The sequence below is a fragment of the Corapipo altera genome, unplaced genomic scaffold, assembly GCF_003945725.1.
Source record: "Corapipo altera isolate COAL_440 unplaced genomic scaffold, ASM394572v1 0, whole genome shotgun sequence".
In the NCBI taxonomy this organism is placed as follows: Eukaryota; Metazoa; Chordata; class Aves; order Passeriformes; family Pipridae; genus Corapipo; species Corapipo altera.
The window spans coordinates 89048805-89076447 of record NW_020884872.1 but is presented as its reverse complement, the minus strand read 5'-3'; the positions used below and the strand labels follow the sequence as shown (position 1 = coordinate 89076447).

At 46.6% G+C, this 27643-nt stretch overlaps 2 protein-coding genes across 3 annotated transcripts; both read right to left on the bottom strand.

The window, feature by feature from the left end:
• Positions 1-953: 953 nt before the first annotated feature.
• LOC113942772 (C-type lectin domain family 4 member A-like) lies at positions 954-20616 on the bottom strand. 2 transcript variants are annotated; one of them, XM_027633865.1, is made up of 6 exons: positions 11130-20616; positions 7644-7760; positions 4093-4185; positions 2299-2450; positions 1987-2108; positions 954-1584 (listed from the first exon to the last, which is right to left on the bottom strand). In XM_027633865.1, exons 1-6 carry the CDS (start codon positions 11194-11196, stop codon positions 1440-1442), a joined length of 696 nt encoding a protein of 231 aa, XP_027489666.1. In that variant the 5' UTR covers positions 11197-20616; the 3' UTR covers positions 954-1439. The 2 variants fall into 2 exon arrangements, with proteins under 2 accessions (XP_027489666.1, XP_027489659.1); XM_027633858.1 differs by having other exon boundaries at positions 17575-20616.
• Positions 20617-20749: 133 nt separating this feature from the next.
• NECAP1 (NECAP endocytosis associated 1) lies at positions 20750-27586 on the bottom strand. Its single transcript, XM_027633844.1, has 8 exons — positions 27380-27586; positions 25912-26012; positions 25660-25764; positions 25180-25261; positions 24693-24801; positions 24423-24609; positions 23168-23261; positions 20750-23054 (listed from the first exon to the last, which is right to left on the bottom strand). The coding sequence occupies exons 1-8, from the start codon at positions 27475-27477 to the stop codon at positions 23006-23008; spliced, it is 825 nt and encodes a 274-aa protein (XP_027489645.1). The 5' UTR covers positions 27478-27586; the 3' UTR covers positions 20750-23005.
• Between the last annotated feature and the right edge of the window lie 57 nt (positions 27587-27643).

The window sequence follows — 27643 nt, the reverse complement described above, 5'->3', positions numbered from 1 at the left end:
ATTCACTGTCATAAGAAGGACAAAGTCACACAACCAGGTTGCACATCCAGTTGCACTCTATGTGAGGAGCTCACACTATTTGGTCAGGAAAGCTTGGGCAGATGATGTTTCCTGTGGCAAACAAAAGTGAGGACACAGGGAAGGAGTGGAGAAAAAGTGAGATCCATGGTGCCATACGGTCTGCAGCAGGACATGAAGGCAATTCAATAGGCAATGAACCTCTGGAAGGAACTTCATGTGCAGCAGCAGCCCTGCCCTGCCCCTTGCAGCCTCTTCTGCAGCATGACCTGGCCTGGGCAGGCATGCTCTTGCAGGGACCACGGAGGATTTGGCCTTCCAGGAATGCTGCTGCATCAGGTGAGCCTGGGATCAGCTGTGACTTAGGAAGAGGACTGCTTCCTCCATGTGGCACTCAAGGCCCAGAGTGGATTGCTTCTCCCATAGGAGCAAGTCCAGACGGAGAGCCATGGAGACGAAGGGAAAGGGAATGGAGACAGAGGGCTGGAGCACCTCTTCTCTAAAGACAGGTTGCGGCATTTGTACAGCCTGGGGAAGAGAAGACTCCAAGGTGACCTTAGAACAGCCTTCCAGTACCTAAAGGAGGCTTACAGGAAGGCTGGAGAGGGACCTTTCACAAGGCCATGTAGTGATGGCACAAGGGTTCATGGCTGTAAACTGAACGAGGGCAGGTTAGATAAGATTTCAGGAAGAAATTCTCTACTGTGACGTTGGTGAAGCACTGGCCCAGGTTTCCCGGAGGAGCTGTGGATGCCCAATCCCTGCAAGTGTTCAAGGCCAGGCTGGATGGGGCTTTGAGCAACCTACTCTAGTGGAAGGTGTCCCTGCTCAAGACCCAGGGCTTGTAACTTGATGATCTTTAAGGGTCCTTTCCAACACAAACCATTCCATGATTCAAGGATTATACCCCAGCAGATTAGAGATGCAAGGAGAGAAAGACAGATCTACACACACTGCACAGAGACTTTTTTGTTGGTCTAATACTGTATTTTCTCTTGCATAAATTTCAGAACTTGTTCAACAAAACCAGTGCAACTGGAGGACATTCTGCATGTGACTCAACAGAAAGCAGAGACTTCTGCTCAAGGAGAGAAGGAAAATGCAGCTCAGGACATCTGTCTTCCATTCCTGTGTCTTCTTCCTGGAGAACTCCATGTCTTTTCTGCCAGTGGTCTCTGAACCCTCTCAGAGAGAAGAGGACACAAGAACACGGGACCAGCTTTGATGACCCTCAGCCTTCAAGTGTTCCCTCAGCCCCTTGATGCACTGGAGATGCTGGACAAAGGGTCGTATCACTCCATTATCCCACCCAGCACAGTGAAGATGCAGGCTTCAGGGCTCCCCACTCCTTCAGCACAGCCCTGCGCCGGTCTCAGCTCACTGCTCATCTCCCACTTTTACTAAGGATGAGGGTATTTCCATCACAGAGTTACGGCAGCAGCTTCACAAATCCGATAAAACATCTGACATCCGACATTATTCCAGTTGTTGGGTATTTCTGAATCCCTATGAATTACAACACACTTCTCATAATCACCCTCACTTGGTTCATTTCTTCGCCAGAACCTGAGACAAGAGACAGGCATGTTACTCCCCAGCTTTCATTGTAAAGCACTGCTGGAAAAGCCCATAAAAGGATGCAAGACTTGAAGGGGAGAGAGAAAAATTCCCAATGCTGATTCATGGACAGAAGCAATACCCTTTCTCCCTCTCTGATATCCCACTGGCACAAGTGGAAACCTGCCTTCTTTCTACAGCCTTCCAACACAGAAGGGCCCTGTTCCTTCTGGGGGGAACTGATCACCACCACTCACCCCATGAACTTCACACCCAGCAGAGACATGTGTCTGCCTTCAGGGCAAGTTTATGATACCTCCCTCTCACACACCAATAGACACCCTCACATCTCCCCTACTTTCTTGCACTACCAGGAGCCACACCAATCACTCTCCATCCAGGGATACTCACGCTGCTGTTACATCATAGGGAGTCTTGTCCACCCACTGCCACTGATCCACAATCTCTGCTCTCAGACCAATGTAGAAATTAATTGCTTTTAGAAATGTTTTTATCTGTTTAGAGAGGAAAACCTGGAAATGAGGGAGAGTGCAATGTCTGTGAGATGCAGGATTGATCAGAGGGAGCCATCAGAAGTCCATGTGGGGTAGAGATGGTGGCAAACAGAACCCAGTGCAGGACAAGGAGGGGATCTGAGCCCCCTCCAGGGCCCAGCACTGTGTTTGTGCCTGCTCTGCCCCTCTCTCAGCCCTGTGCACGTACCTGCTCTTCCTCACTGTTGATCACCACCAGGTGGGAGCCCATCCCAGTGCAGTTCTGCTCACTCTCAGACCAGGACATCTTATCAAGGGACAGAAAATAGCAGCTGTTTTGAAACCTTCTCCAGCCCTTCGGGCAGCACATCCAGCCTCGGCCTGTGCAGGGAGAGAACACAGAATGAATGCAATGAATGCTAGCAACAAGAGAGATGGTGATTGCAAAGATCCAAGTTCTCCAGGGACAGTGCTCATGTTCTCCTTAGTCACTTTTCCTGACAGAAAGTGCTTGAAAAACAAGCAGAGTACAGATGCTTTTCCCCCACTGCTTTGAGGATGACCAGTGAGGTTTGTGTACACAAAATCCTGGTAATCTCCTTGCAGGTCTTCGCAAGATTATTTTGGTGGTCTGGTTTGACTTCTCTGTGTCAAGTCAGTCTCCTTTAGGCCTTTAGCCCCAGGAAACAGGGGATATTGCTTCTTTCCTTGACTGGAGCTGCCCTTTTATTATTACTCCACTGTTAACCTCCCCTGTGCCACTCTGTGCTGTCCCCTTTGTCTGGTCAGAGTTCACATCCACGATGCCCTCCAGGACATCATTAACATGACCCTCTCCTCCTGTAACAGTTTGTTTGGATACATGTCCAGAATAAAAACAAGTGCCAGAAACATTCAAACACACAAAATATCTTTTATTACAGTGAGAATAATAATGATAATAAACGTAGCAAAAAGAATTAAAAACTAAAAAGGATACAAAATAAGTACCTTATTGCATGGCCTTAAAAAAAAAATGAACAGCATTTATAACACAATATTAACTAGTAAAAAAGGGAGTTTAAAGGGATATCAAAAAAGGATCTTAACATGATATTATGGATAGCTATTAACATGATATTGGTTAGTAAAAGGGAAATTAAAGGGAAATACTATGAACAACTTATTTATGTAACAATATTCAATAATAAAAGGGGAATTAAAGGAACACTAAAAGGATATTAAAAAGTTTGCTTTCTCGGTTGCTTCCTATCAATAAACTGTGCTTACCCACACAGATAGGCCAGGGCTGTCAGGATCTGCAGCAGCTGGTTGGTACCCGTGCTTAGCAGGCATCCCCGCGGAGCAACACAGTCTCAGTGGTAGGATGAATATCGCTTGAGCTCAGCAGTCCTGACACCCCATTTTATCAGTTCCACATTACACTACGTAGGGCCAGTACACAGTATAAGGTGATGCCTGAATGGCAGCCAAACACCGCCTAATCATTACCTAATGGCAACAGTCTGCACGTGCCCTACTTGTAGGGCAAGGGGCGAGTGACCCCTGCCCACATAGTCTTCCTCCCATCATCATCTTTCTCACCCCTATGTATGACCTCTACCATTGTGTTTCAAGGGTAGATGTATCTATCTTGCAATATGTAGCAAAACCAAGGAAGAATTCAGCTCTGATAATAGGGGATATCAGGCTGACTTGCTAAAAAGCACAATGGACCTTACAATTAGCTTGTGCCATGAAGTTACATTGTACCATACTCTAGCTGGTTTCACATCCTAATATGATTCCTTTCTCACTGTAATGGAGTGAGAAAGTGTAATGCTCCATTGATCATCTAATTCAAAAGTACCCCCCTTACACCTCCCCCTAAGCTCTTAGCAGGAAACCCTTTTTCTGCCTGCTTCCCTCCTCTGCAGTCTGCCTCTCCTGAGTCTGCTCCTGCTGCCACTTGCTGTCAGAGCAGACCTCAGCATTCATTATCCCCATCCCAAAGACCTCCTGTACCCCTGACAGCCCTACTGACCTTTGTTTTCTGACACCGCTGAGTCGCACTCCCACGCTGTGAATTTCTCCTGCAGGGCTGTGGGCTGGTCACTGCTGTGGGAGAAGGGAGCCACTGGAAAGGGAGAGGAAAGGTGGCAGGATTACTCCTTCCTCCTGGCTCCTCACACAGCATCTCTGGGCTTCACTCCTGTTCCACCATTTCCCCACCAAGCATTGTCCCAGCCGTCACCTCTCCTGGCCCAAACAAGTGGTATGGCTGCCTTCCCAGCCGCAAAGAGACAATCTTGCATCTCAGACAGCAGAAGGAACGCTGGAAGGACACCCTGAGGATGTGCCAGACAGGGCAGCATTGATTGCACCCAACCACAGCCACTCTACCATGAACATACCTACAGCCAAGCTGCCAGTCTAAACCTCTGGACAATCAGTGAATGGAAAGCCCCTCTTCAGTGTCACAGTTTATCACTCCCTAAACTAGGTATCAACAGTAATTTGGAGGAGTAGCACATCAGATGGGTCTGTTTCTTCAGCAACAGACAGTGTAGGTGAAGGTAACCACATACAGCTGGAGCTGCTGAAATCAGGGTGGAGGGTAAACTCCTAGGATTTCATAGCCCCCAGTTTCTGGGGAATAATACAGTGTTGGTGAATGGTCACATCCACAACCTGAAGGACTTATTACTAACTCAAACACTCAGTGGTAGTGACTTAAAAACAATCAGGATGTGCTCAGCAACACAGATGTCTGTTTTTATTAATTATTTCATTTAGAAGTATTTTTACTAGTGGGAAAAATAGAGGCATCAAAGGATCAGGGAACCATAGAGTATGCTGAGATGGAAGGGATGCATCAGGATCATCGAGTCCAACTCCTGGCCCTTTACAGGATATTCCCAAGAATCACACCACGAGCCTGAAAATATTGTCCAAGTGCTTCTTGAATTTTGACAGGCTTGGTGCTGTGACCATTACCCTGGGGAGCCTGTTCCAGTGTGCAAACACCCTCAGGATGAAAAACTTTCTCCTGATATCCAACCTAAACCTCCCTCAACTCAGCTTCATACCATTCTCTTGAGTCGTGTCACTGGTCATGAGAGTGAAGGGATCTGTACTTGCCCCTCTGCTTCCCTTCATAAGGATGTTGAGGACCCCAGTGAGGTCTCCCCTAAGTCTCCTCCAGGATTAACAGACCAAGTGAACTCAGCCACTCCTCATAACGTTCCCCCACCAGACCCTTCACCATCCTCATGGCCCTCCTTTGGATGCTCTCTAATAGCTGAATGTCTCTTTTATATTGTGGTGCCCAAAAGTGCACACAGGACGCAAGGTGAGGCCTCATAGTGGCCTCAGCGCCTGATGAGGAATGAATTCCTGTAATGGAAGACGGCTCAGAGAAGATGGGCAAGGGCAACCAGTGACTGACCACCTCTGATGCAAATAAAGGTGACTTTATCACTACACAAAGGAGGGTGAGAAGATAGATGGCCTTTGTTTTAGTTCAGCTGAGCGAACTGACAAACTGTGCATCCCTCTAAAGATCACGAAGAGAGTGGTGTCTTCCTAAGATAGCCAGACCAGCATGGGATGAGTGTATATGTGGCTTAGTCCAAAAGAGAGTAAAAAAACGAATGACTAACAAAAACTAACCTGAGGAAAGCACTGGGCCTGAGCTGTCCCCTCACATTTTTTTTTCTTGGTCATCGGGGACAGTGGATATCTTGATGCTGAATATATTGCAGAACTGTGTTCAGTTTTTGGCCCCTTACTACAAGAAAGACACTGAGGAGCTGGAGCTTGTCCAGAAAAGGGCAACAAAGCTGGGAAAGGGTCTGGAGCACAAGTCTTATGAGGATTGGCTGAGGGAGCTGGAGTTGTTTAGCCTGGAGAGGAGGAGGCTCAGGGGAGACCTTATTGCTCTTCACAACTACCTGAAAGGAGGTTGTAGCCAGGTTACAGTCAGCCTCTTCTCACAGGTGACAACTAACAGGACAAGAGGAAATGGCCTCAAGTTGTACCAGGGGAGGTTTAGTTTTGATATTAGCAAAAACCCCTTCACGGAAAGGTGGGTCAAGGATTGGAACAGGCTGCCCAGGGAACTGGTGGAATCCCCATTCCTGGAAGTGTTCAAAAAAACATCTAGATTTGGCACTTGGGGACATGGTTTAGTCATGAGCTTGGCAGTGTTTGGTTAATGGTTTGACTGCATGACCTTAGCAGTCTTTTCCAACATTAATGATTTTACTGTTCTATGTTTGCATGACCACTAACAAAAATCATGTTTGTATTGTGATTCATCTGTGCATTGCAATTGCCACTCTCTGCTATGTGAAATTTGTACTGGTGTTTTCATTTTAATACATTTGCTGTATCACTCTGCTAAACCAAAATCCTATGTAGCATCGATTAACTTGGATAAGTAAATTTGCCACTAAAAATTAAATGAGAAAGTATCAGGCTCTAACATCCCACCCTAAAACTCCCCAACCTTTTAGCCTAGTACTGTGAAAAGTTATACGTTTGGGAACAAAGCAGTACAAACTCCTGGGACTCAGGAACTAATGACAGCAAAAGGAAGGGCAGTGATTTATTATAATATATGCCTCTATCGGAATCCATCACAGTTATTGACAATTTGTTCAAACATGCCATGAATGATCTTGAATAGAAAATGAGAATGAAACAGTAATCACAATCTCCACAAACTGCATGTGCAAGAATAACTTTTAATTATTTAATCTGCAATTAACCCTATAAAGGTTATCCTAGAGGTGCCAGGACTATGAGAAGCCATGTTTTCCATTAGGACACAAAGTGTGTCCAAGCAGCTTAGAGAGCCTAAATGCAGATTCAGCTGCCTTTGTAGGCCCTTGTGCTTCCATCTCCACGTTTCCCCCTCTGCTAAATGTAATTTAATTCCTTTTTGTGTAGTATGAAGGTAGAGAATTGTTCCAAAGTTCCAAAGAGGCCATTCAAGATGGGAATGTGCAATCTGGGCACATTGAAAAAAAACAGGTAAACAGTGGAAGATTTGGAGGACGTATGCAGACATATACAAAGTCAGGTCAGGAAAACCTGAGACCTTTACACAAAGCCCAGACAACCATGCAGTTTTGAAAATGGCCATGCTTCAAGCAGGGCAATAGACTAGAGACCTCCAGAAGCCCTTTCCTGCCTAACTCTTTTCATAATTCTAAGGAAGAGGGTGGGTATAACAGAACCATCTGGTATAATGCTTGGGTAGTCCTGCCTCCCACATGCCAGTTGGCCACAACCTCTGGTTTGGCTGGCCTACAAGAGAGAAGTTTGTGTCGTGTTGCAACTGTGCCCTTAAATCCCCAATGCTTAAGTAGTCAGGGAAGATTTTGCTCCTAAACATACCATTCAAATGTTCAGTGTTTGGATGTTCTGAACCCAAATGCTGGTGCTTGCATCCTTTTCTCATGACAAAATTGTTCTTGAGTAAAAGCCCCCTCTGGTTGGAAGGTATTCCCCTCTGGGTACTGATTTCTCTTCCTTTCTCCCAGCACTTCCCCCAGACCTCTCTTCTGTAACCAGCCTGCACATACTCACCAAGGAGAACAACAACAAGGGCAATGCATGTCAAGAGGAGCAACAGTGAGATCAGCCATGGGAGCCATGGTGGGTATTTCTGGGGGTGATGTTCACACTTCTTCGTCTCAGGAGGTGCTAAAAGTGAAGGAACACACCAAATAAAACACCACAGTCAACTATGCTTTGGTCAGTCCCCAGTCCACATACCAAGGATGTACTACTCAAGAGAGAGTTCCTCAAAAATAAAAAGCAATTTAATTTCTGATGTGGAAGTTACATGGTTGGGGAGAAGAGCAGACTGGGACAAAGCAGGGGACCTCTGTGGTTTCTGACCTCTGGGAGAAGGTCAAGTTCAGTGACAGTATTCCCAGTCCCAGCCCAACTGGTGAGCTAACAATACTAACTGCTATTGTTAGGAGGTGAGGCCTTCATGCGGCCTCAAAATCTGCAGTGAAACAGTGTCTTTCTAGAATGAGCCCAAAGCTGCCAAATACAACATTACTCTGTCCGTAATACTTGAGACATTCATATGAAGATTTCATGTTGACTTCTTCCCAGAAAACCTTTTATACCTGATTCAGTTCCTTCTTAGCATTTTGGACTTCCGGTGCAGAAGGTTGATATAAGATGAATGAGTACAGGAAATAAAGAATGTACAATGCTGTGATGGCTCATAATCACTGGGAGATTAAAAGCTATATTTTTCCCTTCCATCTCTGCTTTCCAAGCCAGGGTTCAGAGATTTGCTATAATAGGTTCCGCTAGGATGGATACCTTGGGAGAACAAAGGGCTGTGTCCCGCAGCCTAAGTAAAGTATCACACTCAGATTAAGACTTGACAGGACTTGACTTTTGTCTAGGGGTATTTTGCCAGTACTGAGGAGGTTTGGAAGTAGACAGAGGAGCAGGTCACAGGGAAGGAGAAGCCATCACTTGGCTAAGAGATTGTTCTAGTTTGTGGCAGGTACACAAGCCAGAGTAAATAGAAAGGTAAAGAGACTGCAACACTCACTACAGGACAGGAGTAAATAAGTTTTTGGAGAGACTGATATTAATGATAAGATTTAGAGAGGCCTCATTTGTTGCTCAGCATGAAACTCCTGAGTCTATCAGCAGCCGTGTGTGCCTGCCAGCCATGTCTAGTAAGCAAGACTTCCAGAAACCTGCTCTTTGTGGAAGCCTTCTGACTACTTCCCAAAGGCTACAGAAGGGCAAAAGGCATAATCTTGCATTATTTGTAGAGAAAACATTCATAGACATACAAGATCCAGATTTCCTTGGTGATATAACGTTTTTCTAGCCAAAGCTTTTGTCTGTAGTGAAAACAAGGAACCAGCTCATGATCTGGAGTCCAGCCACCTACTTCAGACCTAACCAGTCCAAATAATTTTTTTGATGTGCAGCACATCCAGAGTATGACTGTTCAACCTGTGCCCAACCAGGCCTGAGCATCCCACACTCACACCCAAACGGCACAGGGAACACTGTATGCCATCCCCCTCAGCAGCAGTAGTGCTGAGTGCAGTAATTTTGTGCAACTCAGTGGGTTGAGCTCCCTGCAAAATGCTTTCCATAGTTGGTCTACTTGCTTGTAAAATGTCCAGCATGATCCCAACACAACAGACTTGATGAGCATACGCTGGTTATTCAGTATGTAAATCCAACATCTCCTAGGCACAGGCAGCAAGTGTTGGGCAGCACAGATGCCTGTGTTTTTGTCTGGGAAATCCTGGTTGGAAATGAGGAATTTCCTGCTAGAGTTCATGTATTGTTTGATTAGCCTTCTCCTCTCTAACTTCTTGACTGCCAGTTTTGGTATCCCTAGAGCCCAACTGGAAGAGGCTACAGAATGGGAAAACCCAGGTGTGCTTGGCCATTACCAACACGGGGTCTGCATGGGCAGAGTAACCATTCAGAAGAACAACAGAGCAGCAAGACTGTCTCAACCTTTCACTAATAATCATAACGCTCATCCTATGGGCATAGTGTTAGGCTGTGAGAGACATAGAACTGTCTGCAATGGTACTACCAGACACTCCTCTGCATTCCAAGTATAAACGACAGGCAGTGTGAGGTTACTTCAACAGGCACACCCAAAATCAGATCCTAAGCACACACTTAAACCTGTAGCATAAGCTTGGCAACCACAGCTCAAGCAGACATGGCTGGATCAGATGTCTTTGGAATATCATTTGGAACATGGTGGGGAACTTCCACCACCCCCACCTCACCACAATGGAAATGCTAGCTGTATCCAGAACCAGCTAATCTTGGTGCATTGAAAACAGTGAGCTTTCAAGACAGTCATTTATTTCCATGACTCATGCCTCAGAGCAGGCAAGGAATAACCTGGAGCTGATGCCTGCTCTGTTTGGGATTGTAAAACTGAGTTAAAGCTGTTAATAGGCAAGTTAATATCCTTAGCAGCAGTAATTGATTTATGCACACATACTTTCACTCCCCTGAAACCTGCTGTTGTATAGGGTTCTCTATGTCAGGGTAGAAGCAATGAGCCATACATAAAGCCTCTCTATGTGTTCTTACTTGTGGCATAATGACTACAGAATACATACTGATCAGAATATGCCTTACATTTGCATAAAGTCTGGTAAAAAAAAATCATCACTGTAATTTTTAATAGCAATAAAAATTTGTTTGTTTGGTGTGTTAATTATTTTTCAGGAGTGGCAGACATCAATAATAGAGTTGGATCTTCCTCCAGATCTTAAATAATTCTCCTTCTGCATATATTTAGGGTGTTTTGTTCAAGTTTTGGGTCTCTTTTCTTCAATGACCATATCTCAATCAAACATGGAAAATGGGGTTATAAATTCCTGCAGCCAGTACCACTTCTCATGAAGCTGCAGAGTACAACTGACTGCTCTGCTATAGGGAGACTCCTCTCCTTTCCATAAGCAGGAATCTGTGGTCTCACTCTCTTAGAAGCAAGAGCAGTAGCAGCAAGGGCTTGGGCTTATTTGCTGCTTTGGGAGCCCCTTCACCTTTGTGACAGATCAGATTGTTTGTAATAAACCATAGTCTTTATTGTTGGTACTCAATACTGTCCAAAAATGACTCATTCAAGACTACATACCATGTAAGGATGCAGCCAGCATGGAAGCAGGGCTAAGCACTACTCCTGTACAATGCCTACACTGCACCTTCTACCTATTGCCACTGTTGGTGTTGCAACCAGGGGACTGAGGGAGCCCAAATACATTCCTTAATGAATGTTCACTTGAAACCTACTGTTTGTGCTCCCAGTAGTCATTCTTGATCATGTTGCAACTCCAACTCACCTTTACTCTTGCAGACATTCCTTGAGACTCTTACTTCAAAACTCCTCCAGTCTCCTGCTCATTTAGTATTAGACAGCTCCTTTTTCTCACCAATCCATCAAGACCAGGTAGGAACCAGAGTCACAGAAGGAAAAGACTGTTCCCTGTTCTTCAGCCCCCCCTCATGCCAGCTCCATTTCCCCTGAATAACCCATCCATTCCTTACCTTCAACCACTGCAGCCAGTGATGCATTCTTGAACTTCACCTCAGCATAGGTGACTTCTGATGCCATTTAATCACAGCGTGATCACTGACCCTGTCCTTAGTTTTGCCACATAAAATGTGGTCCTTTTAGGTCCTTGTTTCCAGGGGGTGACACCAATAGGTTACTGAGACTTTCCCATCAGCTCATTCACCCTCTGCCCATAAAAGAAGGCTATGTTAAATACCAGAAACACTGGCAATAACCTCAGAATTCCTGGGAGCTCAGAAATGCTCCATATGGGTCTTCAGTTTCTTAGCCCAGAAAATCAGCCCTGGCACTATGAAAACTTCTGAGACGTAGAAAAAAAAAGAGAACCTAACAACTGAAAAGGAAGTTGCATCCTTCCTTCCCCTTAACCAATTCCCAGCTGATAGCCTTGCTTTTAAAGATATTTTTAGGGTTTTCTTTTTGTCTTTTTACCTTTCTTATTTAACTTTCTCCTATTCTCATATTTTCACGCCTTCCTTTGTCTGTTTGCATTCTACTATTGTCCCTAGGTTTGCAGCTATCACAGCTCCTAGCCCAGTTTAACCCACAGTCCAATATAAAATCTATCCTGCCCTCACTAGTCCCTTGTGATTAAGCTGCATTTTCTACATCAAATGTTGTAGTTATGTGTCATTCTCGGAAGTCAGTCCCAGTTGGGAGCTAGCACTTACAACAAATCTCAAATAAGGAAATGTTCCTGTAGAAGTGAGACTAGGGATTTGCAGTCTTAGGCAAAGGAATAAAAATAATCAGAACTATGATATATCCAAGGAGAAACAGAAGGATGAGGCCAGGGTCAAGGAGGAGAGCAAGCAAAGTGTATTTTTAAAAAAAAATTTGTTGATGGTTTGAGAGGTTATTGGGAAGACCACACACAGTGACCTTTCTATCACAACCTGACTCACAGCCTGTGGAAGTTCAGAGCAGTGCTTGCTTCAGGCTCCATTTCAGAGGCTTTTGAAAAGGGATGGTTTATAATTTTTTGCTCCAACACTGTAATTTATCTCCCTTATCTGCTTTCTGGTAAAGGCCTCTGATATTACCTTGGACAAAATGTCAGTCTGTTCTTTAGCCTGATTTCAAGCTGGGGCAGATCTTGAAAGGAGACAATTAAGGGAAATGGCTGCTGAGATACATGCTGCATCAGAAAGACTCTGAGAAGAAATGCCAGTAAGTCAGGCAGGGTGAGAAGGGTTCAGTCAGCAGATAGGACTCAGGAATCACAGAATGGTTTGGGTCAGAAGGGACCTTCACAGATTGTCTTGTCCAGCCCACTGCCATGGGCAAGGACATCTTTCACTACATCAGGCTGCTCAAAACCCCTTCCAATCTGGTCTTAAACATTTTCAATTAAGGGGAATCAGCAACTTCTCTGGGTAAACTGTGCCAGTGTTTCAACATCCTCATTGTAAAGATTTTGTTCCTTATATCTATTCCAGATCTGGCTTCTTTCACTTTAAAACCATTACCCCTTGTCCTATCACTACAGGTTTGGGTAGAAGGTCTCTCTCCATCTTTCTTTTAAGCCCCATCTAAGTATTGAAAAGCCACAACAAGGTCTCCAAAACAACCAGAAGGGAGAAGGGGAAAGCTTTACTTGGTTAGTTTAGCTAGCTGGAATTTCCTTAAGGCAGAGCAGACTGAGATGCTCACAGGACATCCAGGGAGATAACACAGAGGGCACACAGGGCAGAGCTGGAGGTGAGATAGGGCAGTACCGGGAAGAACACGCATCAGACACCAGAGGACCATAATGTGGTAGAAGGGCACGTGAACACAGATTACAGAGAACTACCCCTAAACAGAGTGGGCATATGTAGCTGGATTTCTTTATCAAGGAGCCTCCTCATGTCTTGTGTGCTCTAAACTGGCTTTATTTCTCGATTTTGTATTGTTTGCAAACAGCGTGACTTTTATACAAGAATCAGAACATTTGCAGAACAGAAGCCTGGCCCTTTGAGAATATGCATGCTGCCTGCTTTTCTTTCCAACATCCTTCCAGCACTATGCTTTGTCTTCAGGCTTGGCCCTCTCACTGGAATTAAGTCTCCCCTGAGTGTCTGCTGAAATCTAGTAAGCCCTCAAATTTCATGTTTTGATTTCAGAGCAATCCTCTGCATGCTTCCCCCTGTCACCACCCAACCAAGCTCAACAGACCCAGTCTCGTGAGGAAAAGGCTTACTTCCTGTCAGGGTTTCAAGATTTCCACTGTGGAGAAACAGGAAATACAATCAGCAGACAAAGAAGGAAGTCACAGAGGTTTTTCCATTGAATCACATCTCCAAACAGGGCTGAGGCATTTCAAATGCGAATTCAGGCTGTAGCTGCTCTTTTTATTAGATTACACTAGACTGCACTCAAACATCAGTAGATAGCTCAGTTCTTCTTTCTCAGCCATCAGAGTTGTTGTTGCTTGCTATCGAAATTCAACCTTGAATCATACTTCCATAGGATGCAATGCTGAACTGCGCAACAACAGTGAGGCGATATTCCTGAGGGTAAAATTTGTCCTTTGAATTTCATACGCACTGATGGCATGTAACTGGGTGGAAGACAGGAACAATTGGGCCCTGCAGTTAGTTGTGGTACTGAAAAAAAAAAAACAAAAAAATAACATCTTGCTTTATAAAAAACTCCAAACTCACACTTTGTTTCCTTGCATTCCTACTGCTGTTCCTCAGTGCCTCTCTTTCCCCACTTCTGTGTTCTGCTCATCCCCTTGTCCTCCAACAATACCTGTGTTTCCCCACTTACATCTTTCAGCTGAACCCTACTCTGCACTGCCACATACCTCCCACACTCCCAATTCCCACTTGCCTCACAACCCAGCTCCTTTCTAGGACTCATATGTTTGCTCACCTCAACAGCCCTGTACTTTCCTCTTACTCATGCTCCCGTTGCTGGTTGCTCCGCAAAACTCCATGGTACCATTTGGCTGCCTGACCCAAACAGAAAGCACCAGAGGAAAGCTCTTTTTCCCCTACCTGTCAATAAGGTTTGAATAAGGTAGTATCAGCAAGCCTTTCACCTCACAGACAGTGTCACCCAATCGAGCAAGCAGGTCCATGTCACAACAGAGGAGACAGCGCCATTGCACAGGCCTTACTTCTCTTGAAAATCCATCTGAACCAGAGCAGAGCAGCCAAGGGAAGAGCTCCAAGTGGAGCATGGAAAATGGGGAGAAGTTAATAAGGGAGGTGAGATACCTAATCAAAGGGATTCAGGCAGTGAAAGCTCCTTGAGAGCTCCTGAGGGATTTGGTTCGTTAGAGAGGGTCTACCAACATTGTGTACCCTGCTGCAAGGAACTGGTTAAGGCAGGGAGGGGCAGTATGCTGCAGTTCTTACTGCAGGAGCTGAGTTCCCCCAGCTCCAGGGGACAGTGTGGGAGCACTGCAGCCCCCTGGGAACTGGGAGAAAGGCATTCCATGGCTGATGACACTGGCCAGAGCTGCAAGGGTAAGAGACCTCTTACGGAAGGCATTCACAGAAGTTGAACCGGGGTTCCATACAAATTGCCAGGAGACCTAGGAAGAAATGGGCTATATGGAGCTATAAAAGCTCAGAGAAAAGGACATTTGAGCCAGCATCCAGGGAAGAAGAGAAAACAGGGAAGTACCGAACGGACAGTGAGAAAGGGAGGTGAGAGCAATGAGTGGGATGGGTTAAACAGAAGGCAGCACTGCAAAGCCACACTAGTTTCTGGCAGGTGGCAGCACTTCACCACAGGCAGGCCTGAGTCAGCAGCAACACACGGTGTTCTGAGCAAAACCACCTAGAGTAACACTAGTACACAGACAGAGATCAGCACCTCACCAAAATATATGGTTACAGTACCATGCAGAACACGGTGAAAGGAAAGAAAAGTAGAAGAGATGAGAAAGAAATGTTTCCCCCCAAAAAACGGTTTGTGCACTTTTCCCCTGCGCACCTTTCTACCAAGTTTTAGTGAGACCTGAGGTTTTCAAGCAGAAGAGGCCATGTCCCAAAGTTATGTGAGCTGAGGGAGCTCAAACTCAGTCAGACCCCGGAAGGGAAAGTCGAGTGCCCAGCTGTAATGATAGACTATCAAAATCCCCCAGGCGCAAAGGAAAGAATAAGAGAAGTAAGAACGCTATCCAGGGAATCTTCAAGAAGACAAGAAGCCCCAACCTGCCTCTTTACATAAAGCATTAACATAGGATTGTTTCTTCAGAAGAGAAGAGATATGTTTCATTTATTTCCCCTAATTAACAAATTATCCAGTCAAAGCTGACCAAGGACACATTCAGATGCATTTACCTCACAGCTTTGGTTTATGCCATTACTGCGAACATTGCACCTTTGCCCCCTTCCTCTTTTGGACTGGAGTCACAAGTCCCAAGGCCAGAAATTGTTGGAAATTGGGTCCAGATACTGCAGTTGCTTGCCACAGTGGCATATCTGACTTCAAACCTGGGCCAGATCCAAATCCTGATCAGACCCTAGTGGCCTGTTTCAGATGCAGGGCTGTGAAGTTTATAATCGTAGATAAACTGCACATGAGAATCGCATGAAAAAGTTGTGGCCACATAACACCTCCAATTCTTCATGTTTTATTTTCAGTTCTGTCTAAGGATCACACAGATCATCAACAGCCTTGAATTCAGTTTGGCTACTTTCTGCCCAGTGAGGTGAATGCACCTGATCTCCTTCTTTTGAAGGGGGAATGGGAGGAGTGGAAAGAAAAGCATAAAAATGGAAAACAATCACAGTCACCAAGTGACTATGAGGGTTATCAGGAAAGGTCACACAGATCCATGACGTAATCTTAGGGCCACTCTTATTTGATCTCAAGCTGTTTCCCTCCACAGAGTAAAATCTTCTCATAGGGAGGTTTTGGGGACAGCCATACTGGTTAGGCTGTCCCAGTAGGTGGGTCTGGAACAGCAGCACACTCTTCCCTGGTCCTGCAGAGCTCCCTCACCCCACTCATATCCTCAAGGGCAGATGTATCAGTGAGATTGTAAATGGGCTGTGCTGACCCTTACCCTGCACTCCGTAGCCAAGGCAGCCCTGCATGCCGTTTGGAGCCTCCGAGCCCACCTCGTGCTGCCAGCAGCAGGGCAGGGGGACACCATCTGCCCCTAGAGGAGTGCAGACCTCCCATGTCTGCACTGTCCTGTCCAGTCAGGACATGACAAGGCAAAAGCCATTTGGAAACAGCGACAGAAAGCTGAATTAAACCCAGGGAGGATAGTCAACTCAATCAGACACTCCTTGGCACCTCGTCACTGAAACATGCTAGGAAAGTTTTAATGCCAGGCAGGGAGTGCTTAAGCTTTGGGGTTCAACTGTATGCAAAAGCCCCCTCATGACACAGTTGTCAACACAGTTGGATGGGGAAGGGCAAATTTTTTGAAGAGCACACTCTCCAGGTGCCTGTGTCACCGACTTTTACCACGGCAGGACACTGAAGTCAGCACAGTAAAGTGAAGGGCGGGCAAATGGCACTTCAGGGTACCATGCTCCAGCATGGAGCCAGCATTGACTCAAAGGGCAAAGGGCCCCTGCTGCTGACTCCCTGCAGGTCCCGGAGCTGCCAGCTGGGATGACACAGAGAGCAAAGTGCTCCCTGATGACTCACACTGGCCTGCAGCACCATGGCCTGAGTCTCTTAGACCCTGCTTCCAGTTCACAGTTATTAATGTATTTAGCATTTTAAGACTGGACCAGACAGGATCAGCACACCATCCTGGTCCCCACCCAGCCTCTGCCCTTCCTGAGGTGAAGGATAGCTGTCAGACCTCAGCATTCCCCACCACTGACCACCCTCCCATGTCAGATGTCTCACCACACTGCTGGCCCACCATGGGCCCCACCCCACCACAGCCCAACACTAAAGCTGTGCTAGGAAATACTTCAAACCGGAGGTATCCTGTTAAAACCTTGCTCAAAGCAGGACTACTTCTGGAGCTAGACCAGGCTACACAGGGCAGGTTATCTGCTTACAGTAACCCTGCTTCTGTATGGAATGTATTGTTTAAGGGTCTTTTTTGTTACCAAAAAATATGCAGTGGTCATTTCCAAGCACAGCACGTACCCATGGTATTGACTTCAGCTTTAGGTATTGGTGACAGCAGCCCCTAACTCTGGGCCAGACATACAGCCTATGCTGCCATATCTACAGCCCCTCAGCACATATTACCCAAAAAAATGCTCTCCTACTCCTTACCACTTGGCACTGCTGCTCACTGGACTATAGTTCCTTGTCCCTGCTAGCTAACCAAAGTGCTGGTTTGCATAGCATTACTGACATAGCATCTCCACACATCTTTGAACAGTTTGCTTAACACTGTAAACATGCACTTACAGACAAATGTTTAGACATCGCTTTAAAAAAGACTAGGAGGGGTGCTGCTCCTTTGGGCCAAACTTCAAAGACAACAGAAACACATACCTGTAAATACGCTGGACCACAAGAGGAGATATGTGCCTGCCCTGGCACAGCTTGATTCCAAGCCCCACACAAGGCTCTCTGTGCACCAGGGAAACACAGAGGGCATTAGGATTGCAGAACACGGGTACATTTGAAAGCACCAGTTCCATTACTGCCAAATTATCAAAGTACAAATCGCCAGCTGTAGTTTCTTTTCAGAGAGCACCTCACCAGTGCTAGCCAGGTCTCAGGTGATGTCTGCCTGCATCCCACCTGCCACTCCCCCAAATCCTGGGGGCCCAGCCAGCCCCTGAAGATGGTGGCTGAGCCCAGGAATTGCAGGAAAGCCTGCAACAAAGGGTTTTAGCAGTAGATGGCAGCACACTGTCACAGGTGAGACTGAACTTCCAATGCCCGATCGCGGATGAGGCTTGCAGATCAGGCTAGGAGGGCAGGGGAGCACCACACATCCCTAAAACACAAGGCTCAGCACAAAGGCGGCAAGTTACAGGCTGCTTCGTCCTTTACGGAATGTCTCTTCAGACTGCTTCAAGGACTGAAAAGCCAGTCTACTAAGCAAGCCAGATGCTTCTGTCCCAGGGCTCGGGAGTCACTGTCCTACAATGCCTAGGAAAGAAAAAGGAAAGCAGGCTGTTGCAAGTTACCTGGCTGGCCTGCCCCAAACACAAGTGATGCAATACGATCCCAAAAGTGACAGCTGGAAAACGTGGCTCTGCTCAGGAGCCACTATAACGACCAGCTGTTGATGACTGACGGATTTTTCCCATGCTCAGCTTCAAGGAATGTCTGTCAGAGACGAAACTCTGGATAGGGCAAAATTAAGCTACCAAACTAGAAAGGCACTGCATCCTGCAATGTGCTTTTCCTTTTCCTGTGAGCATGGACAGAGATATTAACTTGGAAGAAAGAGACCAACCAATAACCATCTCTAGAGTGAGAGTCTATAGTTCACATAATGCAATGAGCACTCAACAAATTCCCTAGACCTTGAGGCATTATGTGTGTTAACTACTTAGGCCCCAGGGCTCCGCTTCTATGTGTTACCAGCCCAGCTGTTCTCCCTCCTAGAACTTTGTAGATTTATGCTGATTTAACAGGTTGAGTTCAGATTCAGATCCTGTTTCCTCATTACCAATGCTCAGGAAGACTTTGGGGTTTTTGGTTTCCTGTTTGGTTTTTATTTGGAAGAACAAGTCTTCCTCTCATTTCTTCAGGAGTCCACACACAGCATCAAGGCTTTGTGAAGTCTAGAGTCTGCAATTCACATGGTTGTGGTAGGAACAGTTGCTGCATGACTGTGAGACATAAGTCATAGAATGTAGAACATAATCAACGGGAGAAAGGGGTGGGAAACACTCACATCCCACCTCAACTACAACTTTCACAAAAGAAACAACCAAAAATCAGATGAAACTGGGATCTTCCCTTCGACATTTCTTTCCTTACTCTATTTGCTACAGTCTGCCTCTCAATTGGCACAAACTTTTCTGCCCCTTTGACTAGTCCCTCTCAGGCTGATGGCAGGTCTTCCCAAAAGCCTAAGGAAATCAGCTGATCTACTATGTAAAACATAAATGTTCAGGGGATGTTGCTCAGTTTGATCTGCTGATACATATTAAGGGCCTGACCTTGATCCTTTACCTAGAGAAGACTATTGTCTGCAATATCAGAAACTGTAGTTCTCAAGCAGCCTGCTTATTGGCTTCTGCTACATTAGAAGAAACCACTGGTAATGGGAGCGCAGAAAGATGGAAGAATTCAGCTGGTCCAGCCACAGGCCAGGCCAAGTAACTTCACCAGTAACTTACCAGGGAGGAAAGATATGGGGACTGGGAAGATTTCCAGAGGGGACTAAACTCTCCCCAATTAACTGTTTCCCAATCCTCTATGCTTCTTTATGCATAAACAGCAGTACATCCCTGCATTTCCCTTAGGTGCACCTCACGTGAAAATCCTCCTGCTCTGGAGAAATACCCTTTTAAGCTTTTTAATCCTTTTTGCTGCAAGTACCTACTGAAAAGTCAGAGAAACTTCACCATAGCTTGTGGGCACGATGCTTCACCTTCCACCTGCCAGGATGCATACAACATTCCACCAAAACAGGGTCACAGCTCTGCTCCTAGATCTGAAAAAAGTTTGGATTTTTTTTTCAGCCACCACAGATGCTAGAATATTTGACAATTCAAACAACTAACTTCAAAGGTTTAGACTTCTCATCCTTACCCAGGCCACAAGACTTCTGTTGTACTTTCAACACAGCCATATGCACAGCTTTGCTGTCTGGTAGAGGAACACTGAGCAAGCATGGCTGCACAAGATAACAGCTGTAAGCAGGCTTGATAGAAGAACATCAGGGCTCTGAGCATATTCCCCACCTTCTGGCAGATTGGCTGCCTGGACTCAAGTCCAGCTTAAGTAATAGAGGTGTCTGGCTTTGAGAAATCTTAGCAAAGTTGACCCTTATCACAGTTAAGGGTCTCACGCTTGATCCCTGCCTGAGCTAGAGCAGTCATGCCCACATCTGGTCACATACCCTGCTGATCTAAATCCTCACCCTGACGGGCTCTGATCTTTGTGCTCAAGTACTGCAGGATTGCTCCTTTGTTGGTGAGGCTACTGCCCTGCCTGCCCTGCTGTGACTCAGCTTCCAGTTTGCTCTCTCTTTCCAAGCAGCCTTTCCTTGCTGCTCCTGACAAAGCTCACCTTGCTCACCTCTGCAGTCAGCAGAGACTGCTTCCCATCTACCAGCCTGGCAAGAATAATTTCTGAAAGTATCTGCAGGCTGTAAAAGCCTCTAATGTCTGAAATGCTAAATGTCAGGGCAACTAAGTTTTCTCACTTGTAGTTTTATCCACACTCTTATTAAGCATCACATGCACCTACAGTCAGGCCTGTTTCTGTGTTGTTGATTTGTGTTTGGTGTCGTGTGGTGTTTTACCCCATTTGGAACAGTCATTTCATTTCTGTGTCCTTCTTCCACACTCCTCCCTCTTTGTCCAGACAGAATGTCCTGAACCCATTCATTCCTGAGGTTGCTCTTGTCCAGTCTGCAGGCCATAACACATATTCAGAAGGGTAAGTAGGCTACAAGGATCTTGCTGGAGACATGAAGACTTTCAATCTAGAGGCTTCCAAAGCAACAACAATTTGACAACTCAGAAGATTCATGACACTCTTTTCCCCAGTATTACTTGTTTAATTACCATTTGCACCAGTACATCTTATGCTTTATATACATATATCTTTAATTTTTGCTTCTTCAGCTTTTCAATACATAATATATTATCTCCAGAATACTAACTAAGACAATACAGAAGAGGCTCCTAGTTAGTTGTTAATTGGTGCCATGAACTTCCTTGGTTGGGGAATTGATACATAGTTGAAATGACAGGACCTCACTAGGATTTGAGCAAACAAAAGACGACAAAACAAAAAGCCAACCAGCAGAGTCCATGACTTCACTGGTAGACTATAGCCATCCACAAGTTCAGGAGGCAGGAAGTTGAAGTGCAGTGAGACTGCAGGAGTGACTATGAAGGCAAGGGGAAACACCAAGAGAGCAAGAGAATCAGGATTAAACGACTACTTAAAATACATCCAACAGCAGCCTGGTCCCCACTTCCACAAGTGGAACTGCAGCAGCTTTAGAGCTATTCCAATAATGTTGCTTCCCAGAGGGATGGTCTAAGTGAAACTTTGTCTCCAAAATGCCCTCAGTGTAATAAGAAGACAAAAATGACAAGAGACCCTTCGGCCAGTACAAGGTGCATACATCTAACTACTCTTTTAAAAGCCTCACCAGAAAATTTTTGCCCAAAGGCAAAAGTTTACTTGCAGAGGTGTGCTAGAGACACAAAAGTGTTGCTGTGTTGAGTGTTCAAAACAGGAAGAAGCCTTCCAATGAAGCACCAAAACCCTAGTGTTCCAGTAACTGGGTACAGCTGTCCAAGAGTCACTGAGATCACCTTCCCAGCTAGTGTTTTGGCTTATGAGCCAGCATGAAGGATAGCCAGCATTGTGAGGTTTCCAGCCTGCCCTGTGAGCTTTGCCCAGAGTAATCACAGACTTACACCCCAGATCACATTCATACACTGAAGATGAAATAGCATCCACATCAAGGGGCCTCAGGGAGCTCTCCCAAAGAGAAAAGCAGAGAGTAAGGGCCCTTTATCTTCTTTCTAACCCCCTAAACCACACAGAAAATAGAGGGGGCTTGGGGCACATTAAAAATTTAAGAAAAAAACATCCAAGTTCCAATAACCAGCTCACATCTCTACAAAGTTAGCCCCAGAAGAAAAGCTATAAGAAGGAATACAGCAGGAGAATTTTGCTGCCAGTTCTCAAGATTGGGCCTACTACACATTTCTTATCCAAATGGCAAGCGTGAGCTGAAAAGAGGAAGAAGACTGTCCTTCACCAGAAAATAATCCACTGTCCCACCATAATTCCTACTGTGGCATGGATATGCAATACTTGTAACACAGTGCCAAGTAACATACAAGGCCAGGGCTCAGGACAGTGATGCAGGAACATGAAATGCTAAATGGTGGGAATTATCTGGTTGTCATCTAGTGCAAGTAACTACCAAATTATAACAACCAGCCTTTTTTTTTTTTTTAAGCTATTTCCAGTTAAAACAGCTCAGTGACAGTGAGGCCTTTGCACGGGGAGAAAGGAGTTAAAATGAGCTAAGTTGCTCCAGCGAACCTGCAAGCCAAATAAGGAGCCTGGAGACGGTGCCCACCAAGGAGCTCCAGCGCAGTGGCAGCAGGTCTGCTCAACGACTTGGGTGACTCCTCTCACAACAGCACAAGAAGATCAAGCACTGCCAAGAGCTGCACCAAAGACAGCAAGTAATAGTGTGTGCAGGGGGAGGTTCACTCCTCACCACAGATGTAATTAATCCAACAGGGTTTTTTTTGTGTTGAGACAAGAACTATCTCCTTACATGTTCCATTTACCAGCTGCAGCCAAATGCAGCTGTCCTCAGCACTGCAAGCTGCAAAGACTGGAGTCACTATTGAAAACAGCCACAAAAAGAAACAGCCTAACCAGAGAAAATTTAGAGGACAAGGAACTCGGGGGCACCTATCAGCCTACTCCTGTACCCACCTTCTTTAGGATTCTTGCTTTCCCTGTATGGAAAGACAGGGAAAAAGAGCTAGGATGTACCATTTAATGGCCAAGTAGGTGGAAGAGATAAGGCTACCTCTCTCCTCCTTGCCCATCTTGGGAGGAGTATGTTCTCTTTTGGTTCAGTGGGATCAAAAATAGTAAGTTTTTACTGAAGTGAAGGTCTGGTTTAAAAATGAAAGATTGTCCAAATTTGTTTTTGATTGAAGACTAGAGAGGTTTGTGCCCCCTCTGATCCCATTGGGTGCCTCTAGTGCCTCTTGGTCATCAGTTTGCCCCATTCCACTGCTTTGATCATTCAGAACTGGACCCAGTTGGACTGCTGAGGAGCCTGATTGGGAACAGCGCTGCAATAAAGAAAGGAGAGTCAAATGGGCAGATCTAATAAGACTTCTTAACTTATGGTTCTTCCAGTGCCCATTAGGACACTACCCTTCTTGTGTTCCCTTCATCAGTTTACCTGGATGCAGTGCTGAAGTCTCCCCAGAGGTCTGTGGTAGCTGGTACTGGTGCCTTGGATGCAGATGCAGGAGCATCTAAGTCTAAGAGAATATCTATGGGAGGAAAGAAGGAAAAAAACCCATCAAGCTAATCAAGAAGAAAACCCACAGGCATTTAAACTGTCACCTTTAACAAAGTCCTGGATGCAGGGGCAGAAAATCTTAAAGGACTCCAGCTGTCCTTCCAGAAGAAGGAAGTTACTTTTCAACAGGTTTGTTGTAACAGCATCACCTTTTACTGAATGTGCACAGAGCCTCCAGCTCACACTGTAAGGGTTCATCAAACCTTTCGGTCTCCACTTAGCACACCAACTGGCAGATCTGTGACTTATTACCTCTCCCAGTAGACATAAGGCTCAGCAATCATAACAGTTGCCAAGCAGACATCACCTTAATACTAAAAACCATGCTCTGGAACAACACATGCCCTATTCAGAAGCTTGTGGTTTCTTCTCACTCAAAACCTGTGTACAGCACTGCTAAAGTCTCTGCCTTCACGAGGGTATCATCAGCTCTCCAGACACCTCTGCATGGTCACATTTTTAGTACAGCCTCCAGAAGACTGCAGCAACCTCTCTGTTATAGAATCATAGGATGGTTTAGGTTGGAAGGGACCTTCAAAGCTCATCCAGTTCAACTGCCATGCCATGAGCCAGTGACAACTTTCACTAAATTACGTTGCTCAAAGCCCTCCCCGATCTGGCCTTTGAAATCTTCCAATGAAGGGCTACCCACAGCTTTTCTGGGCAACCTGTTACAGGGTCTCACTATCCTCACTGTAAAGAATTTATTCCTGATATCCAATCTAAATCTACCCTCCTTCAGTTTAAGCTTTTACCTCTTGTCCTGTCACTACAGGCCCTGGTAAAAAGTCTCCATCTTTCTTACAAGATTCCTTTATATATTGAAAGGCCACAATGAGGTCTCCCCGGAGCCTTGTCCTCTCCAGGCTGAACAGCTCCAACCCTCTCAGCCTTTCTTCACAGGAAAGGTGTTCCAGCCTTCTGACCATTTCCACGGCCTTCCTCAGGACCCAGGTTAACAGGCCCATGTCTTTCCTGCACTGGGGCACCAGAGCTGCCAAAGATAGCAGGGACACACCACGTCTCACAGGGCACTGCTGGCACGACGCTGAACATGGGTTTGCTGCAGCAGATCTCAGCTCTCTCTAAGCACCTACTGGTGCCTGATCATTTGCTCTGTGCTAATGTTTACCTGCACCGCTCGCATTACTGGATTTCTGCACAGGTGGTGGTGTGACGTGGTTGGCAATGGCTGTGGAAGAAGGGGGAGGAATAGGAGGGACTGCAATTTTGCCTCCTGGTGGGGGTGGCAGCAGGCTTAGGCCACCTGATCCAGACGCACGGGGCTTGGCTGCTCCTCCTTTCTTTGTCGTCATGTTCTGTATAAAAAAAAAAAGGACACGTAAGAAGAGTCTCCACTGGCACATCCAGAGAAAGAAGCAGAGTAAACTGGTCTGCTTACCCCAATGTTTAGTTTGATAGTCTGCCCTTCCTTAAATCCTAAATCTAATTTGGGACGTGTGTCAGCTTCCTGGGACTCCTTGGAGATCTCAGTCTCCTGCTTCACCCACCTAAAAAGAAGAGAGGAAGACATGAAACCCTGTGGCAACAGAGAGCAGGGTTTCAGAAAAATGTGTGGTTTCTCTCCCCATCCCACTAAACTACCTTGCCTTGTCAAACCTGCTGCCTCCCTACTCCCACTGTAGTACAGCAAAAAGTTGTGACCACCACAAACCCAAAAAAACTGTGTAACACTGCACCTGGAGCATCACAGGACCTAAGCTTAAGACTTACAGATCTGACCCTGCTTGCAGCACACTCAAGTGTCCCTTGCTAGAGCAGGGCTTCAGGACCATCCCAGGGAAGCCTGCACTGAATGACCATGCACCACCACCCGCCACGTTCTACAGGCCAGAGGAAAAACAGCATTTCAGAAAAGCACAACTCACTTGAAGTGATCCTGCAAAGAGACGTTGAAGTCAAAGGCATCACCACGATCCGTGAAGCCAATGCCTATAAAAGCACTTCGTCCTAGCAAGGAGATAGGAGGAGTCATTGGAGGTGCCCTGCAAATGGGCCCCTGTGTTCAATCACTCCAAAATCCTTCTGCTTCTCCTAAATCACTCTGTGCTACCTCCCTCCAACAAAGCTGCAGCTGGACACCAGCTGCTCACTGTTCCTAGCTTTCAGGATACACCCTTCTTCCCATGAGGCACGTTCAGAAACCAAACGTTCCTTCCCAGCCCCTGGGCTCTGTACAATGTAGAGAACCTCCTCTGTTTATCTCAGCTTCTGACTCCTCCAGGCACACTCCTCGGCCTTGCCAGCACTCCCAAAACAGTTCCAATCCACCTGGCAAACACCCAGCTCCACCAGGCTAAGTCTCCTCCACCCCTAGCACTTGGCACATACATTGTCCCTCAACTCACCAGTCCCATCCTGAATTCGAATGACAAAGTAGCGGCTGGAATCTGCCACAGTCTCTACTGCAATGCCAGGGTACTGATCTATGGGAGCCTGGGCAAAGAGTTCTCCTGCAGACAAAGAATCAGGTGTTAAGGAGAGCAACCTCTTGCTAAATATGGCCAGGGCTGCCACACAGCTCTGAGCAGGCTGAGAAACACAGGCTCACAAGCAGCAATCACAGTTGCAGTCTTGCCAAGGCACAGCCTTTGCCTTACCTGAAACCTTATCCTCCAGTTTTATGTAAGCAGTTTTGCCTTTGGAGGTGACACGAAGCCGTCCTGTCCAGTCTGGATGGTCCAGCTTCCAGTCAGATGCCCTGAAAGGACAAGCAGCTGATCACTGACCATACAGCAACCCTTCTACTTCTGCCCAACCATCTCAGAAGAAGTCTCTGCTCCCAAATCCTCAACATCTGAAACTGCCTCACTCCACTTCCCTCCCCAAACAACACCTGGGGTCTCATCCTCTCTGTTGCTGCCAATCAACACACGACTTTGACTGGCCTCTCTGGGTAAAGGGAGATAGACACAGTTCAAAGAACATCAACTCTCTACATTTATAAGCCTACAGAAGAGGGGAGACGGAAGCCCAGAAACTCTCTTGAACAGGAAATCCACAAGTGACTAATAAGTGACTTGTGAGCATCAGGAAGACCCCAAAAATTAATTATTAGCATGCTGAAAAGCCACACGAGCATCAGGAAGACCCCAAAAATTAATTATTAGCATGCTGAAAAGCCACACTGTTGCAAACTAATATGAAGCACTTCTGAACCCGTAGGCACCTGGCTTACACCAGATAAAACATCATATGTTCTGACTAGCCCATCAAACTCTTTACCACAGTCTTGTGAAGGAAAAAAAAAAAAGGAAAGAGAGAAAAAAACCCACCGAGTGAATCATAGAATATTCTGAGATGGAAGGGACCCACACGGATCATAGAGTTCAACTCTCAGCACAGGACATCCCCAAGAACCACACCATGTGCCTGAAAGCATTGTCCAAACAATACCTGAACTCTGGCAGACTTGGTTCTGTAAAACCTACAGGATTTTACAACTGTAAACAAACATCCGTGGCCTGTTACAACATCCACAGCACCAACAGCCAGTCAAGTTCAGGGAGTGCACAAATCCTCTTCTCCAGCAGGCCTGCGGTCACAGCTTTTAAAACCGCACGCCACTGCTTCCGGCTAATCAGAGACGGCAATTCTACCTGCTGGTCCTGCAGCCTCTTCTTAAAAATCACGCAGAATTCCTCCCGCCTGCCTCCCCGCTGCTGCCAGAGCGAACGGGCCAAAGCCAACGCGCCCTTACAGCACATCAGTCATATCCCCGCTGACCGAGCAAACCCGGAGCGACGATCCGCTCTGCCTGGAACAGCAAGGCGCTCGGGCGCCCTCACCTCCTGAACTTGATTGACAGAGCAGCCCCTGCTCCTGCACAGCACGGACCGCACGCGTCTGCTTTCAGGCGCTGACCACCTCCAACCAGAGGCAACCCGAGGCGGCGGGTCCCCCCGAGCTGCGGCCGGCAGGGGCTCAGGGAACGGGCCAGACCTGCTCGCGGCCGCGGGACACGGCTCCCTAAGGCCTCGCTCGGGGCCCTGGCTGCCCTGCGGCCAGGGGCTGGGCCGGGCCGCGCCGAGCCGGGGCGATCTCGGGCGCCGCCGCTCGCTGCCTCACCTGTACCCGCGGTTGGAGGTGCGAGGCGGGATGCGGTAGACGTTGACATCGGGCTTCACGCAGAGAACGGACTCGTACTCCAACTCGGCCGCCGCCATCTCGGCCACGAACCCCGGCGAGAAGCAAGCCGCGGTAGCCTAATGACCAGCTGTACTGCCCACCGCCATCTTTGATGAGGGCAGACACCGCCTGGGGGCGCGGGGGCGGCGGGGCGGGACGCGAGCAACGTCAGAGAAGCGGAGGGAGCCATCTTGGATCCTGGCA